We start from the raw sequence: 12,850 nt of genomic DNA, 5'->3' as shown, positions 1-12,850 counted from the left end.
GTCAAATCCTCCATATGCATCAGATCGTTAATCCGCGAAACCCACTGCGTCACCGTGGGGGGGGTAGTAGACTTCCAACCAAGCGGAACGCAAGACCTGGCAGACATGACCAGGAATCTAAGCAAAGATCTCCTATATTTAGAGACCGGGAGTTCGGATAGCTGTAGAATGAATAGCTCCGGACCCATTGTTTCAGTAGTACCGGTCACTCGTCTGATTACCTCCCCCACTTCTGACCAAAACCGCTGCAGAGAAGGGCAAGACCAAAAAATGTGCACAAAATCACCCTCCCCCTGACCACATCTCCAACAAACCGGGTCAACTGAGGGAAACATTCTATGGAGTCTGGTCGGGACCCTGTACCACCTGGCCAACAGTTTGTAATTAGCTTCCAGCAGTCTGGAACTGATCGAAGTTCTATGTGCTAGCTGGAGGATTTTGTTTCTTTGTGAGTCGGATAAACTAATCCCCAGGTCCCTCTCCCACTGCAACAGGTAGGCCGGGGGGGGCAAATCCCCCGGATCTGATAGCATGTTGTATACCAAGGATAGTGAGTGCCTTACGACTCCCTCTCCCAGACACAACTTTTCAAATCCCGTGGGTGGTCCGACATATCGGCTGAAGCGAGGGAGGGAAAGCATGTAGTGCCTCAACTGCATAGCCCTCCAATCCCCCAGGGAACCCGACGGCAAGAAGCCCCGGATATCCGTTAGTGAAAGCCAATCCCCCTCTCTACCCAGATGACAGGCTCTGAATTTGCCCCCTTGAACCCACTTTCTGAAGACCGGGTCCAAGAGACCAGGACGGAATTCCAGGTCACCTAGTATGGGTGTCATAGGGGAAGGCACTGGCAAAAGAAGACGTCTGACCTCCCCTCTCGAACAGCATTCAACAGTGGCGCCAATGGTAGGATGAGATCTCAGAGCAGGCAGGGGGAGGTTCAAAAGCCAAGGGATGGCCGGAAGATGTATTTCCGAGAAGCTCTGTTCTAGGGCTACCCACGGCTTTGTGCTGGAATGGCGGCACCAGTCCAACACCCTAACCATGTGCGTGGCCAGATAGTACTTTTTAAGGTCTGGGATACCCAGGCCTCCCCTACTCTTAGGCCTGCACAAAAGAGACCGGGAAAGTCTCGCAGGTTTGTTGGCCCAGATAAATTTGATCTGTAGAGAGGCCAGTTCCTTGAAGAAAGAGCTAGGGATTCTAATCGGCAAGGATTGAAAAAGATATAAGAGACGTGGCAGGATATTCATCTTCAATATTGCACATCTCCCGAACCATGTGAAGTAGCCCTTCCCCCAGTTGGCGCAGTCTTTTCTAATTGATTGCAGGAGCGGGAGATAATTCAATTTGTAGATTTGACTAGGGTCCGCAGACACCTGGACGCCCAGATACTTCAAGGACTGGCTAGCCCACCTAAACTCGAACGCGGATTGTAGCGAAGTGACTAGCTCAAGGGGAAGAGATATATTTAGGGCCTCCGATTTTGACATATTAATTTTAAAGTTAGATAATGAGGAGTAGATTTCCAGCTCTCTCAGAAGATTAGGAAGGGAAACCCGAGGGTTGGTAATAAAAAAAAGTAAATCGTCCGCATAAGCCGCGATTTTATAAGTAGAACCTGAGACGTTGGGGCCCGATATGTTAATGTTGCTTCTGATCCGACTGAGCAGGGGTTCCAGAGTCAGTATAAAAATCAAAGGCGAGAGAGGACAACCCTGCCTTGTTCCATTGCGGATGGGGAATCTCTCTGAGAGGAGACCGTTCACTCTAACTGCTGCCGAAGGGATGCTGTACAGGGAACAAATCCAAGCAAGCATCATGCTCCCCAACCCCACAGCCCGCAGAACCTCCTCCATAAAAATCCAGTTGACTCTGTCGAACGCTTTTTCTGCGTCGGTCGACAGAAGCATCAAAGGCAGCCCAACGGATTTAGCCTTGTGTATTATGTTCAAAGCCTTAGTCGTGTTGTCCCTTGCTTCCCTGCCCGTCATGAACCCAGCCTGATCCGGGTGAACAATCTCCCCAAGCAAAGGGGAAAGTCTGTCCGAAAGAATCCTAGTGAAGAGCTTCAGATCTGTGTTGAGGAGGGAAATGGGTCGGTAACTAGAGCACGAAGTAAGATCTTTGCCCTCTTTAGGGATAACTACTATATTAGCAGCCAGGGTATCCCTTGGCAAGGGAGCAGCTTCCAAATGTGGGCCATGGTTGAATGCTGATAGAAATGGGGAAATCAAAATGGAATCCAACCTTTTGTAATAGAGCAGAGGGAAACCATCCGGGCCAGGAGCCTTGCCTGTGGGAGATTTTTTAAGTGCGGACCAGTATTCCTCCTCCGAGATGGGCCTTTCCAGATCGGCCGCATCCTCCGGCTTAAGATGTCTCAAGCCGGAGTCCGCGATGTACATCCGTATACGGTTACGCAACTCCGTCCTGGCCCTCTCAGACCGCCCCCCATCAATTGCATAAAGGGTGGAAAAGAAATCTTTAAAAGCGGAGGCAATGTCTTTCGGCAAAGTAGCCCATCTGTCTCCCGCGATGTGCACCTTAGAGACATATCCTCTCGCTCTCTGAGTCCTCAGAGCTCTAGCCAGGGTCCTGCCACTCTTATTGCCAAATTCATAGAAATGCCGTCTACACCTAGCCAATGTTCCCCTAGCTTTGCAGCCTAGTAGGGTCCTCAGTTCCTCCCTCTTCTTGACCAAAATAGCCCCCACATCCCCTCCCAGAGACCCCTTGTGAATTGCCTCCAGCCCTCTAATGTCTGCCAAAAGGGATGTAACCCTAGCTTCTCTTTCTCTCTTCAGGCGTGCCCCATGTTTGATGAACAGTCCCCTCACCACACATTTGTGTGCCTCCCAGACTATGCCCGGGGACACCTCCCCCCCCCCCACTGTCTCTGAAATATTCCCGCAAGGCCTCCCTTATTTCCTGCATTGTCACCGGTTCGTCGAGTAGCGAAGTGTTCAGGGTCCATTGACTCTGCCTCCCAATGGGGTAGCCGAGGGATAGAGTTATTGTGATCAGGGCGTGATCAGAGAATGATATGCACTCGATTGAGGAAGCCACCAGAGAATGTAGATCCCCATGTTTAAGGAAAAAGAGGTCTAACCTGGAGTAGCAATCATGCGCTGCCGAGTAAAATGAGAAATCTTTGTCTGATGGGTGCATCAATCGCCAAGTGTCTATTAGTTGATGGTCATGTAGACCCCGTCGCAAGCGACGTAGTACCGAATGTGGCAAACTGGACACCCCTTTGGAGCTATCCCTCGGCGGCTCCAACACAACATTAAAGTCACCCCCGAAGACCAGAGTGCCCTCAGAGAATTCCTCTATCTGCTCAAGATAGCGCAGCAATGTAGGGCATTGACCCGAATTTGGCAAGTAGACCGCCACAAAAGTGAAAGTCTGAGTAGCAATGCGTCCCTTGAGCATCAGAAGCCTTCCCTGATCATCCGATCGAGAGTCCAACAGTTCCCAAGGGAGCGTACTGGACATTAAGATGCTCGTGCCCCTGGATCTAGAGTCCGGGGAGGGTGAATGGTGCACTACAGGATACCTTCTGTCGGCAAGTTTGTATGGTTTTGCCTCACAGTAGTGTGTTTCTTGGAGGAAAGCGACCTGAATTCTGTTTTTCCATAGTAGGTTCAGGAGAATAGACCGTTTCTCCGGGCTGTGAAGACCCTTAACATTCAGTGATCCCACCCGAAGCTCGGCTTGTCTCTGCTTTGTCATACTCCGTCACGGACCTCTGGAGGAACGAACAACAAATTACACACCCACACAAAAAAAAAAAAAAAAAAAGGGAATAAGAGGGGGGAAGGAAGGGAGGAGGGAAACGGATGAGTGGAAGAGGGAGGGTTGAGAGGATGTAGCCAAGCGAAAGCAAAGACCCTTTAGCAGGGGATAGAGAAAGATATAGAAGAGCAAAAAGTGTAAAGGAAGAGAGTGGAAAAGCAGCAGATCTGCCGCACGCAGTACCAGGGACCAGCCCAGAAACTGCTTAGGGATAGTTAGGGACAAGAACTGACATGTGGCCAGAGCTCCATCCCGCGCCTCACATATGTATGCTTGGTGACCCAGACCCCAAACAAACGGGGAGGGTCTGTCAAATTAACCTCCCGCGATCCCTCCCGCCCAAGACGGAGATGCAAGACCCCCCCCAACCCCCCCCTCAAACGACCCAACGTCAATAGAACAAAGATGCATTGAACGTAAGTCAGTACGCTGTGGTCTGTTGGGCCAGTCGCACAGCCAGAACCCTTGCCAGCGGAGCAAGGAGGCAACCCCCAACCATACTCCTCTCCCGACCCCTCAGCCACCACTTTGGTCACCTCCCCGACCCATCAGCAACCTAGAGATTTCATGACCCTCCAAAATCATCACAGTGGGAGGATTGGACGCCATCCCTCCTCCTTCGCCGCCCAGTTGGGGCCTGAGGTTCCCACTCCATCCAGTCCGGGATAGAGCAGTCTGGTATTCCAAGAAAGTCATACAATTTTGAAAGCTCAGAGTGCCTCCTCAATTGGAACACAGAGTCCCCCTTGCGGACAATCAGATGAAAGGGGTGGCCCCATCTGTACGATGCACTTGCCTCTTTGATTTTGAGCAGAAGAGGGTGAAGCAACCGTCTCATGTATAGTGTACGGCCGGAGACATCCGGGAAGAGCTTCACCACAGCCCCATCTACATCCACAGAGCCCCGCGACCAGGCTCCCTGAAGAATCCTCTCTCTATCCCCATAATAATGCAAGCGACATAATACGTCTCTGGGGAAGGAAGCAGATCTGGGGCCAGGCCTTGCGACCCTATGAATTCTGTCAAAGAGATAGGCGGCCTCAGGTGGGCGATCAGTGACTTGATTGAATATGGATAAGACTTTGGTGCGCAGCACATCTTGGGGCCAGTCCTCCGGAATACCCTTCAGCCTTATATTATTTCTTCTGCCCCTGTTTTCTTGATCGTCCAATAGCAGAGCAAGCTCCCTAATGCGGGCATTAGAAGTCTCACAGTCCCGTTCAATCCTCTCCATTCTACCCTCCAGGGACTCCTGTGCCTGCTCTGTAGCCTCTATTCTATCTTCCAGCACCACCATTTCCTCTCTCAGGGTAGTCAGCGCCATCTGCTGGGAGGATTCTATTCTAGTCACCACATCCTCCAGATCTTTTTTGCTAGGGAGGGCCAATATAAGCTCTCTCAGAGCCTGCAAATCATCCCGAGGGGGGCCGGGGGGCTGGTCGTCTGCCATCAAGGGGTCTTCTGCTTGCCCCAGAGAAGGAGGGGTACCTGGAGTGCAGAGGGACGCAGAGAATCCCAGTACAGGTGATCCCCCGGATGTCATGGCCTCCTCTGTCTCCTCAGTGACATGCTGTGTGGCCGGGCCTGTGGGTCCCCCCCTCCTCCATGCTTCTATACCTTGCTCTGCCGCCGCCGGTCTCCCTGCTGTGACGTTCGCTCGTTTCTCCCCTTCACCCGACACCCGAGCTGCTGCAGAGGCTGTGGGCGGGCGCCGGGTCGCACCAGGGGAATCCCCAGCCGGGGAACGCTGCTGAGACGCCGGCGCCATCTTGTCCTGGGCCGCCGGCGGGAGCTCCCGGCCCGACCCTGCCAGGTATCTGGAGAGGCTCCCCTGGGACTTCTGGCCCACTCCGGGGGATGCGGAGGCGGGGGCACCGCCCGGTCTTCTCTTGGGGGCCATCCTGGACGAGAAGGGACCACCGGAGTCTGCAATATTAAGCTGTGGGCGCAGGAGCTCTGGAGGTAAGCTTCCTCACGCCACCATGTCTAGGACACGCCCCCCCTTCTTTTTTTTTTTTTTTTTTTAAATGTTAATTCTTGATAAATATTTATTTTCCAATCAATAAGGGGGTATAGAATAAGCCATAAATATCTGATAGGTGGGGGTAACAATGCAGCTGGTTTCTTTCATTTCCACAGAATTCATTAGAGTCCATACGTCCTTGGGCTCATAGCAGTGCAGGGTGCTTAAAGGGAACCGGTCACCAGATTTGGCCCCTATAAACTGTGGCCACCACCAGTGAGCCCTTATATACAGCACTCTAGAATACTGTATAAAAATGCCCAGGCCACGCTGGAGACCGTAAAAAAACACCTTTATTATACTCACTTAGGGGGCGGTCCGGTCCGATGGGCATCGCTGCTCTCTGGTCCGACGCCTCATTTCTGCGGTGATTGCCGTCCTCCTTCTAAGGTCCGTGTGCATGATGTGTCCTATGTTATCCACACCGGCCGGCATTGAGGTCCTGCACATGTGCACCTTGTTATGCACTGCCCAGGGCAGATCAAAGCATTGTAATGCACATGCACGGGCGGCTTTAACCTTTCCTCACGCCTGTGCATTACAGTAGTTTGATCTGCGCTGAGCAGGGCAGATCAAAATGCGCCTGCGCAGGAGGACAATGCCGGCCTGTGTGGATGATGTAGGACACGTTATCTACACTGGGCTGGGTAGAAGGACGGAGATCACAGCAGAGAGGAAGCACCGTACCAGAGAGCAGCGACACCCATCGGACTGGACCACCGCCTAGGTGAGTATAATAAAAGTGTTTATGTTATACAGAGCGGTCTGGGCTCATATACAGTATTCTAGAATGCTGTATATAAGGGATCACTGATGGTGGCTCCAGCCTATATGGGCCAAATCTGGTGACAGGTTCCTTTAAGACGCAATGGCTCAAGTTTGATTTTCATGAATACGACGGTCAAAGCAATGCCTTATTTTCCATTTACTAAATTCTACAAAAAATATACCTCATACTGTTGAGGAAAAGAGCGGATAGATGGAAGGGCTCTGATGGGTACCCATTTATTTTTGCTCTTTGACATCACCAACAACACTCGCTTATCTTTCGTCCAGCTGTAAAAGAGCAAGAAAACGTGGTCAGTTTTATGGTGAGTTTGAAAAGGGTTATCAGTGGCTTCAAATAGTGTCTGACTAAATGGATAGGTATAAAATAAAAAAAAACAACTTACCACTCCAATCCTCCTCCAGGATGGGAAGTCCTGATGTCCCGTCTATTCAGTCTCATGGCCAGGTCAGGTGACTAAATGGATGGGACATCATTTACAGCCCTGTAGTAAATCACCAAAGCATAAGGATTGGAGTGATACCTTTTTTTTTTTCCAATTCCTTTGCACTTATTTCTTCATTTTATTCTATATTTTATTAAATTGTTGCATAAGGGCAAATTTTAAAAATTCATGAAAACCCCTTTAGCCCCGGGGCACTTTCCGTTTTTGCGGTTTTGTTTTTTGCTCCCCTTCTTCCGAGAGCCGTACCTTTTTTATTTTTCCTTCAATCTTGCCATATGAGGGGCTTGTTTTTTGCGGGTCAAGTTGTACTTTTAAAAGAAACCATAAGTTGTACCATATGGTGTACTGGAAAACAGCAAAAAAATTCCAAGTGTGGAAAAACTGCAAAAAAAAGTGTGATGGCACAATAGTTTTTGGGATGTTTTATTCACGGTGTTCACTGTATGGTAAAACTGATGTGTGGGTATGATGCCTGAGGTCGGTGCGAGTTTGTAGACACCAAACATGTATAGGTTTACTTGTATCTAAGGGGTTAAAACAAAATCACAAGCTTGTCCAATAAAAGTGGCGTACGTTTTGCGCCATTTTCTGAAACCCGTAGAGTTCTCAATTTTTGAGATCTATGGCTCAGTGACAGCTTATTTTTTGCGTCTTGAGCTGACGTTTCTAATGGTACCATTTTTGCGCAGATGCTACATTTTGATCGCCTGTTATTGCATTTTGCGTAAAACTTGCGGCGACCAAAAAACGTCATTTTGGAGTTTGGAATTTTTTTGCTACTACGCCGTTTACCAATCAGAGTAATTGATTTTATATTTTTATAGATCAGGCATTTCTGAACGCGCCGATACCAAATGTGTATATTTATTTATTTTTTAACCCTTTAATTTTCAATGGGGGGAAAGGGGGGTGATTTGAACTATTAGGGTTTTTTTTTTTATTATTTAAAACTTTTTTTACTCTTTTTTTTATTTTACTAGTCCCCCTAGGGGGCTATAGCGATCAGCAATCCGATCGCTCTTATCTGCTGATCACAGCTATACAGCTGTAAACAGCAGATACAGTTACTTCCTGCTTCCCTGGCCTCCGGGCCGGGTGAAAACGAAAGTGAAACGTTATAGCTGCAAGCGTCATCACATGACCCTGTGCTACGATGGCAACCACCGAAAGTCATGTGATCACTCACGTGACTTCCGGTGGGGGTGGCGGTAAGTGAAAATCTTCACCGCGCGTATATACATCTCGCTGCCAGACTTTTGCAGCGAGATGTAAGGGGTTAATGTTACGGGTGGAATGCGATTCCACTCGTAACATGTAGGCACACATGTCAGCTGTTGAAAACAGCTGATGTGTGCCGATCAACGCCACCTGCCCGCGGCAGGTGGCAGGGCTTAACGGGACATGCTCCATGACTGATATATCCATCCAATGTTTGTGAAGGGGTTAAGAAATGAGTGAGTATATGAACGTACACAGACATATACTGCTGAATAAAGAGCATCTTTCTGTTCATTGCCCTATACAAGCTGCATGATAAGTGACAGCTGTGGCGCCTTTTAATATGGCAGATGAACGACATTGGGTTACCATTACAAAAGTGCAATGGCATCCGAATGTTATAGTTGATCTTTATTGTGCGATGATAGAGCCACATAATGACTCGTTAAAGGAGATGTCCACTACTTCAACAATGAAGGCATATCCTTAGAATAGGTCATCAATGTCTGATCGGCCAGGGTCATAAACCCCGCACCACCACCGATCCGCTGTGTTCGGTCCCGGCGGCGGCAGCAGGCAGTTAGAAATGCTCGGTTCTGGAGCTGCTCCGTCTACTGATAGTGGCCACAGCTGGCTTCTGCACATTCGCCTCCTATTAATGTGAATGGGAGGAGGATGTTCAGTACCCGGCCGTGGCCACTATCAGAAGACGGAGCAGCTCCAGAACTGAGTAGCTCTGTCTGCCTGCTACCGCCGCCGGGACCGAGAACAGCTGATCTCGGGGGTGCGGGATGTCGGACCTCGGCCGATCAGACATAGATGACCAATCAAAAGGATAGGCCATCAATGTAAAAGTAGTGGACAACCTGTAACACAAAAGTGTAACTTCAATGTCAGGGATGTAATGGCATCCATTCATTAAGAACAATGAATATTCTCTTAGTACCTGTGTCTGGCCTTGGCAGTGCAATACTTTCCATCACGATCCGCCTCAATCTCTCGACCGTTACGCAAGCACTGCCCGCAGACGAACTTCATTTTCATATCCAGTGGTTTGGGAGCAGGAGGCTGAAGAAAGAAGCTAATGAGAGCACAGGAACATAATACGATGCGGCGCCAGCAGAAAGCCTACTAAACGCCCACGAAAAATACATCAAAGCAGTTTTAGGCCAATAAAAGTCAAAGGTAAAAGCACCTGAGGAAACAGACTGTTCTCAATTATGAGTTAATTAAAATAAATGTGCATCACTTAGACCTGACGTGGTAAATTGGCTGCATGGATAATTAACTCCTTCCTGAAATGTCTGTTTTCCGGTTTCGTTTTTTTCCTCCCCTTCTTCTAAGAGCTTTGCTGAATATATCAAAAATAATCAGGTCCTATGAATACAGCCCAAGGACGCCCTGCCATAGAATGATGCCGCCACCACTGCTGGCACGCTTTAAATACCGCCGTCAGAGATTGACAGCGGCAATTAACAGGTTAACACCCACAGCCACAGTTCACTGTTACAGGCAGGTACTGCCTGACTAACAGCCATCATCTGCCAGAAAAATACATGGTCAGTGATCCTGAGCCCGCACCAAAGGAAGTCGGCATATGACGTAACTGCATGTCATAGGTCAGTAAGGGGTGAAACCTACATCTTGGGGCTTCTTACTTTTTTTTTATTTATTAGGAGATTTAAAACACATGGAAAAATATGCAATGTGCCTCACGCGTATACAGTGTGTGTGTGTGTGTGTGTGTGTGTGTGTGTGTGTGTGTGTGTGTGTGTGTATATAATAAAATATATTATATTTTTTTTTTCTTTTTTTTTTCTTTCTAGGAGGCAACCACTCTCTGCGGAAAGTGCTATGCCACCGTAAGGAAACTTAAAGGCCATCTAATGCTCTTTTGAGAATAAATATATGCTAACAGACCCTGCACAGAAAAACAGGACACAAGCAGTAATGAGTGTGCCACTACCAAGCTTGGCTGGATTGTACTATTAACGGTTAGGGCACTTTCACATACGTTTTCACCTACATTCACTGGTCCCCTAGGGGCATCCGTCCGAACCCCCCATCCCTCTGCAAAACGAGTTTCAGATGCAAACGCCGACGGGGCCATTGACTATAATGGAGCAGACTGAGTCAGTGTGTGCTCTGTCTTGCACCATTTTCGGGTGTCACGATCGGGGGGTAACAAGCGGGAGTCACACCCCTCCTTCATACCTCCCGACCGATAGATAGAGCACGTGACGCGCTCTCTAGCGCCCCTCTTATAGTCAGGCCAATTATGGAATTGCCCGACAATAAGCAAGGAGGCCGCTCTTCTACTTATGCCGATGATTGAAGCGCTCCCAGTGAGAGTAGGGTATATATTCCCCCGACCTCAGAGGACGGAATATATAAAAACCTCCCTAAATCTCACTGGCCGCCCCACAATAATCCTTGGCACAAACTCGCTGCCACCAACCGATTTACGTTAACTATTAACCGAGCACACAGATGTGGGATTCAAGATCGAGATAACAGAACAGCCCAAGATTAATTATATAATTTAATCGGCCTAAGCCACACTAGAAACTACAATATATACAATAGGGAATTACGGAATATACAGTTAGGTCAGAGTACATTTACAGGCAAGGTATGGATTACAAACAGGCATACAATTCAAGCAGTTACCTTGTGCGTCTGGCCACAGGGGGGTGCTGTTAGACCAGGTTTCCAGGAACTTTCCCACAGGTGTATCCACATGTGACCCCCGGCAAAAGAACAAGCCAAAATGTCTGAACTGTGGTTATCAACCTGGCCGAATCCCTGTCCCCTCCTACCTTCGTGACCTCAGAGGGAACCACTGCCACTCCCCTGGCTGGAGTCCAACGTAATATCCCAAAAGGGACCATTACCCGCAACTCCGGACTGGGAGGTCCGATCGGGACGGTTCTGGTGTCATCAGATCCGCCCGGGTCCCCTCTGCATTTTGAGTCCAATGACGACTCATCTACCGGACTCCTACTATCTCGCCGTCCCAGGGCACAATATAGACTTCGAGGATATGCAGAGATGCGGCTCGAAGTCCCGATTCTAACGATGTAGGGGGTGTATGGCTGAGACGCACGGTAATATCATAACTGTGTATGATATTACGGAGTCAGCAATATGCTCTCCTGCTGTGACTAGCTTCCTTTTGGTTTTGCTAAGTCCCTGTCCACTCTCTTTGATGAATGGACACAACCCCCCAGGGGGTCTTCCTCTCCCTTTATTGTAAAGGCCTGACAGGACACCTAATCTTCATATCATAGGAGATTGTTTTTGGATGTGTACTGGGATTTGACACCTTTCCAGATGTTGGGCATCTGAGAAGGATCTCGGTGTGTGAAGGGAGAAGGGAGGGGGTGGCACCAGGAAATGATGAGAGAAATGACTGGACATCATAATTCCTCTTCATATCCCAGGATTTACCTCACATCGGGCATATACGTTTTCAGCAGGCGGCTACTCGAACGTGGTCTACTACGTCTGGGTGTCCGCCTGCAGAAAACGTATAGACCCGAAAATGGTGCAAGACAGAGGAGCACACGCTGACTCAGTCTGCTCCATTATAGTCAAGGCCCCGTCGGCGTATGCGTACGAAACACGTTTTACTGGGGGGTTTGTTCGGACAGAAGACTTGACAGAACCAGTGAACGTAGGTGAAAACGCAATGTGAAGGTGCCCTTAGTGATGAGCAAGCACTATCATGCTCGGGTCTCGTTAAAAGCAGTTGGACGCTCGGATGGGTGTGATTCGAGCACCCAAGTATAATGGAAGGCAATGAAGATCTGAAATATTTTCCCAGAAAATTTCCAGGAAAAATACCGACGCCCCCCCTCCCATTGACTTCCATTATACTTGGGTGTTCAAGGCGCGCCCGTCTGAGTGTTCAACTGCTTTTAACGAGACCCGAGCATGATAGTGCTCGCTCATCACTAACAGTGACAAGTACTGAGCACCTGAGCATGATACAGCGTTTCCCCAAAAATAAGACAGAGTCTTATATTATTTTTTTGCTCCGAAAAATGTGCTAGGGCTTATTTTTAGGGGATGTCTTATATTTTTCCCATGAACAACAATCAACATTTATTCTTTAACAAAAAAAAAAAATCAACATTTATTCAGATATAAATAATCACATCACATTCTGCAATGACCTTTGTGATGTCAGAAGGGTCCACGAGCATTGTTATTATCATTAAATAAACCCTGGGCCCCTAAAAGAAAGGGGGCCCTGTGAAATTTCCTAGTTTGCTCTCCCTTCCCCCTAATGCCAGTCCAGCCTACCAGCCTGTCTCCGGTTCAGTTCTTTTAGACCTCAGAGACCTTTGGTCACATGACTGTGATTCATGAAAGGTCCTTAAACAATCTGAACCACGTAACACAATTGCTGGGGTCCCTTAGAGAGTGGGCCCTGATAAATTGCGAAATTTGACTGCCCCCAACGCCGGCCCTGACTGTAACTAAGTATTATTTTTGGAGTATAGCTTATATTTCAAGCATGCTGCAAAAATCCTGTAAAATCATGCTAGGGCTTATTTTAGGGTTAGTTCTTATT

At 48.5% G+C, this 12,850-nt stretch overlaps 1 protein-coding gene across 1 annotated transcript in view; it reads right to left on the bottom strand.

The window, feature by feature from the left end:
* The window catches only part of LOC142250027 (uncharacterized), a 257,435-nt gene that overhangs the window by 14,406 nt on the left and 230,179 nt on the right, over positions 1-12,850 (bottom strand). Inside the window, exons 17-18 of the mRNA XM_075322090.1 lie at positions 9,218-9,339; positions 6,772-6,877 (exon numbers count right to left, since the gene is read on the bottom strand). Of these exons, the coding sequence (XP_075178205.1) occupies positions 6,772-6,877; positions 9,218-9,339 (228 nt within the window). The remainder of the gene's footprint in view (positions 1-6,771; positions 6,878-9,217; positions 9,340-12,850) is intronic.

Source organism: Anomaloglossus baeobatrachus, chromosome 8 (assembly GCF_048569485.1).
Source record: "Anomaloglossus baeobatrachus isolate aAnoBae1 chromosome 8, aAnoBae1.hap1, whole genome shotgun sequence".
In the NCBI taxonomy this organism is placed as follows: Eukaryota; Metazoa; Chordata; class Amphibia; order Anura; family Aromobatidae; genus Anomaloglossus; species Anomaloglossus baeobatrachus.
This window is presented reverse-complemented; position numbering and strand designations above follow the sequence as displayed.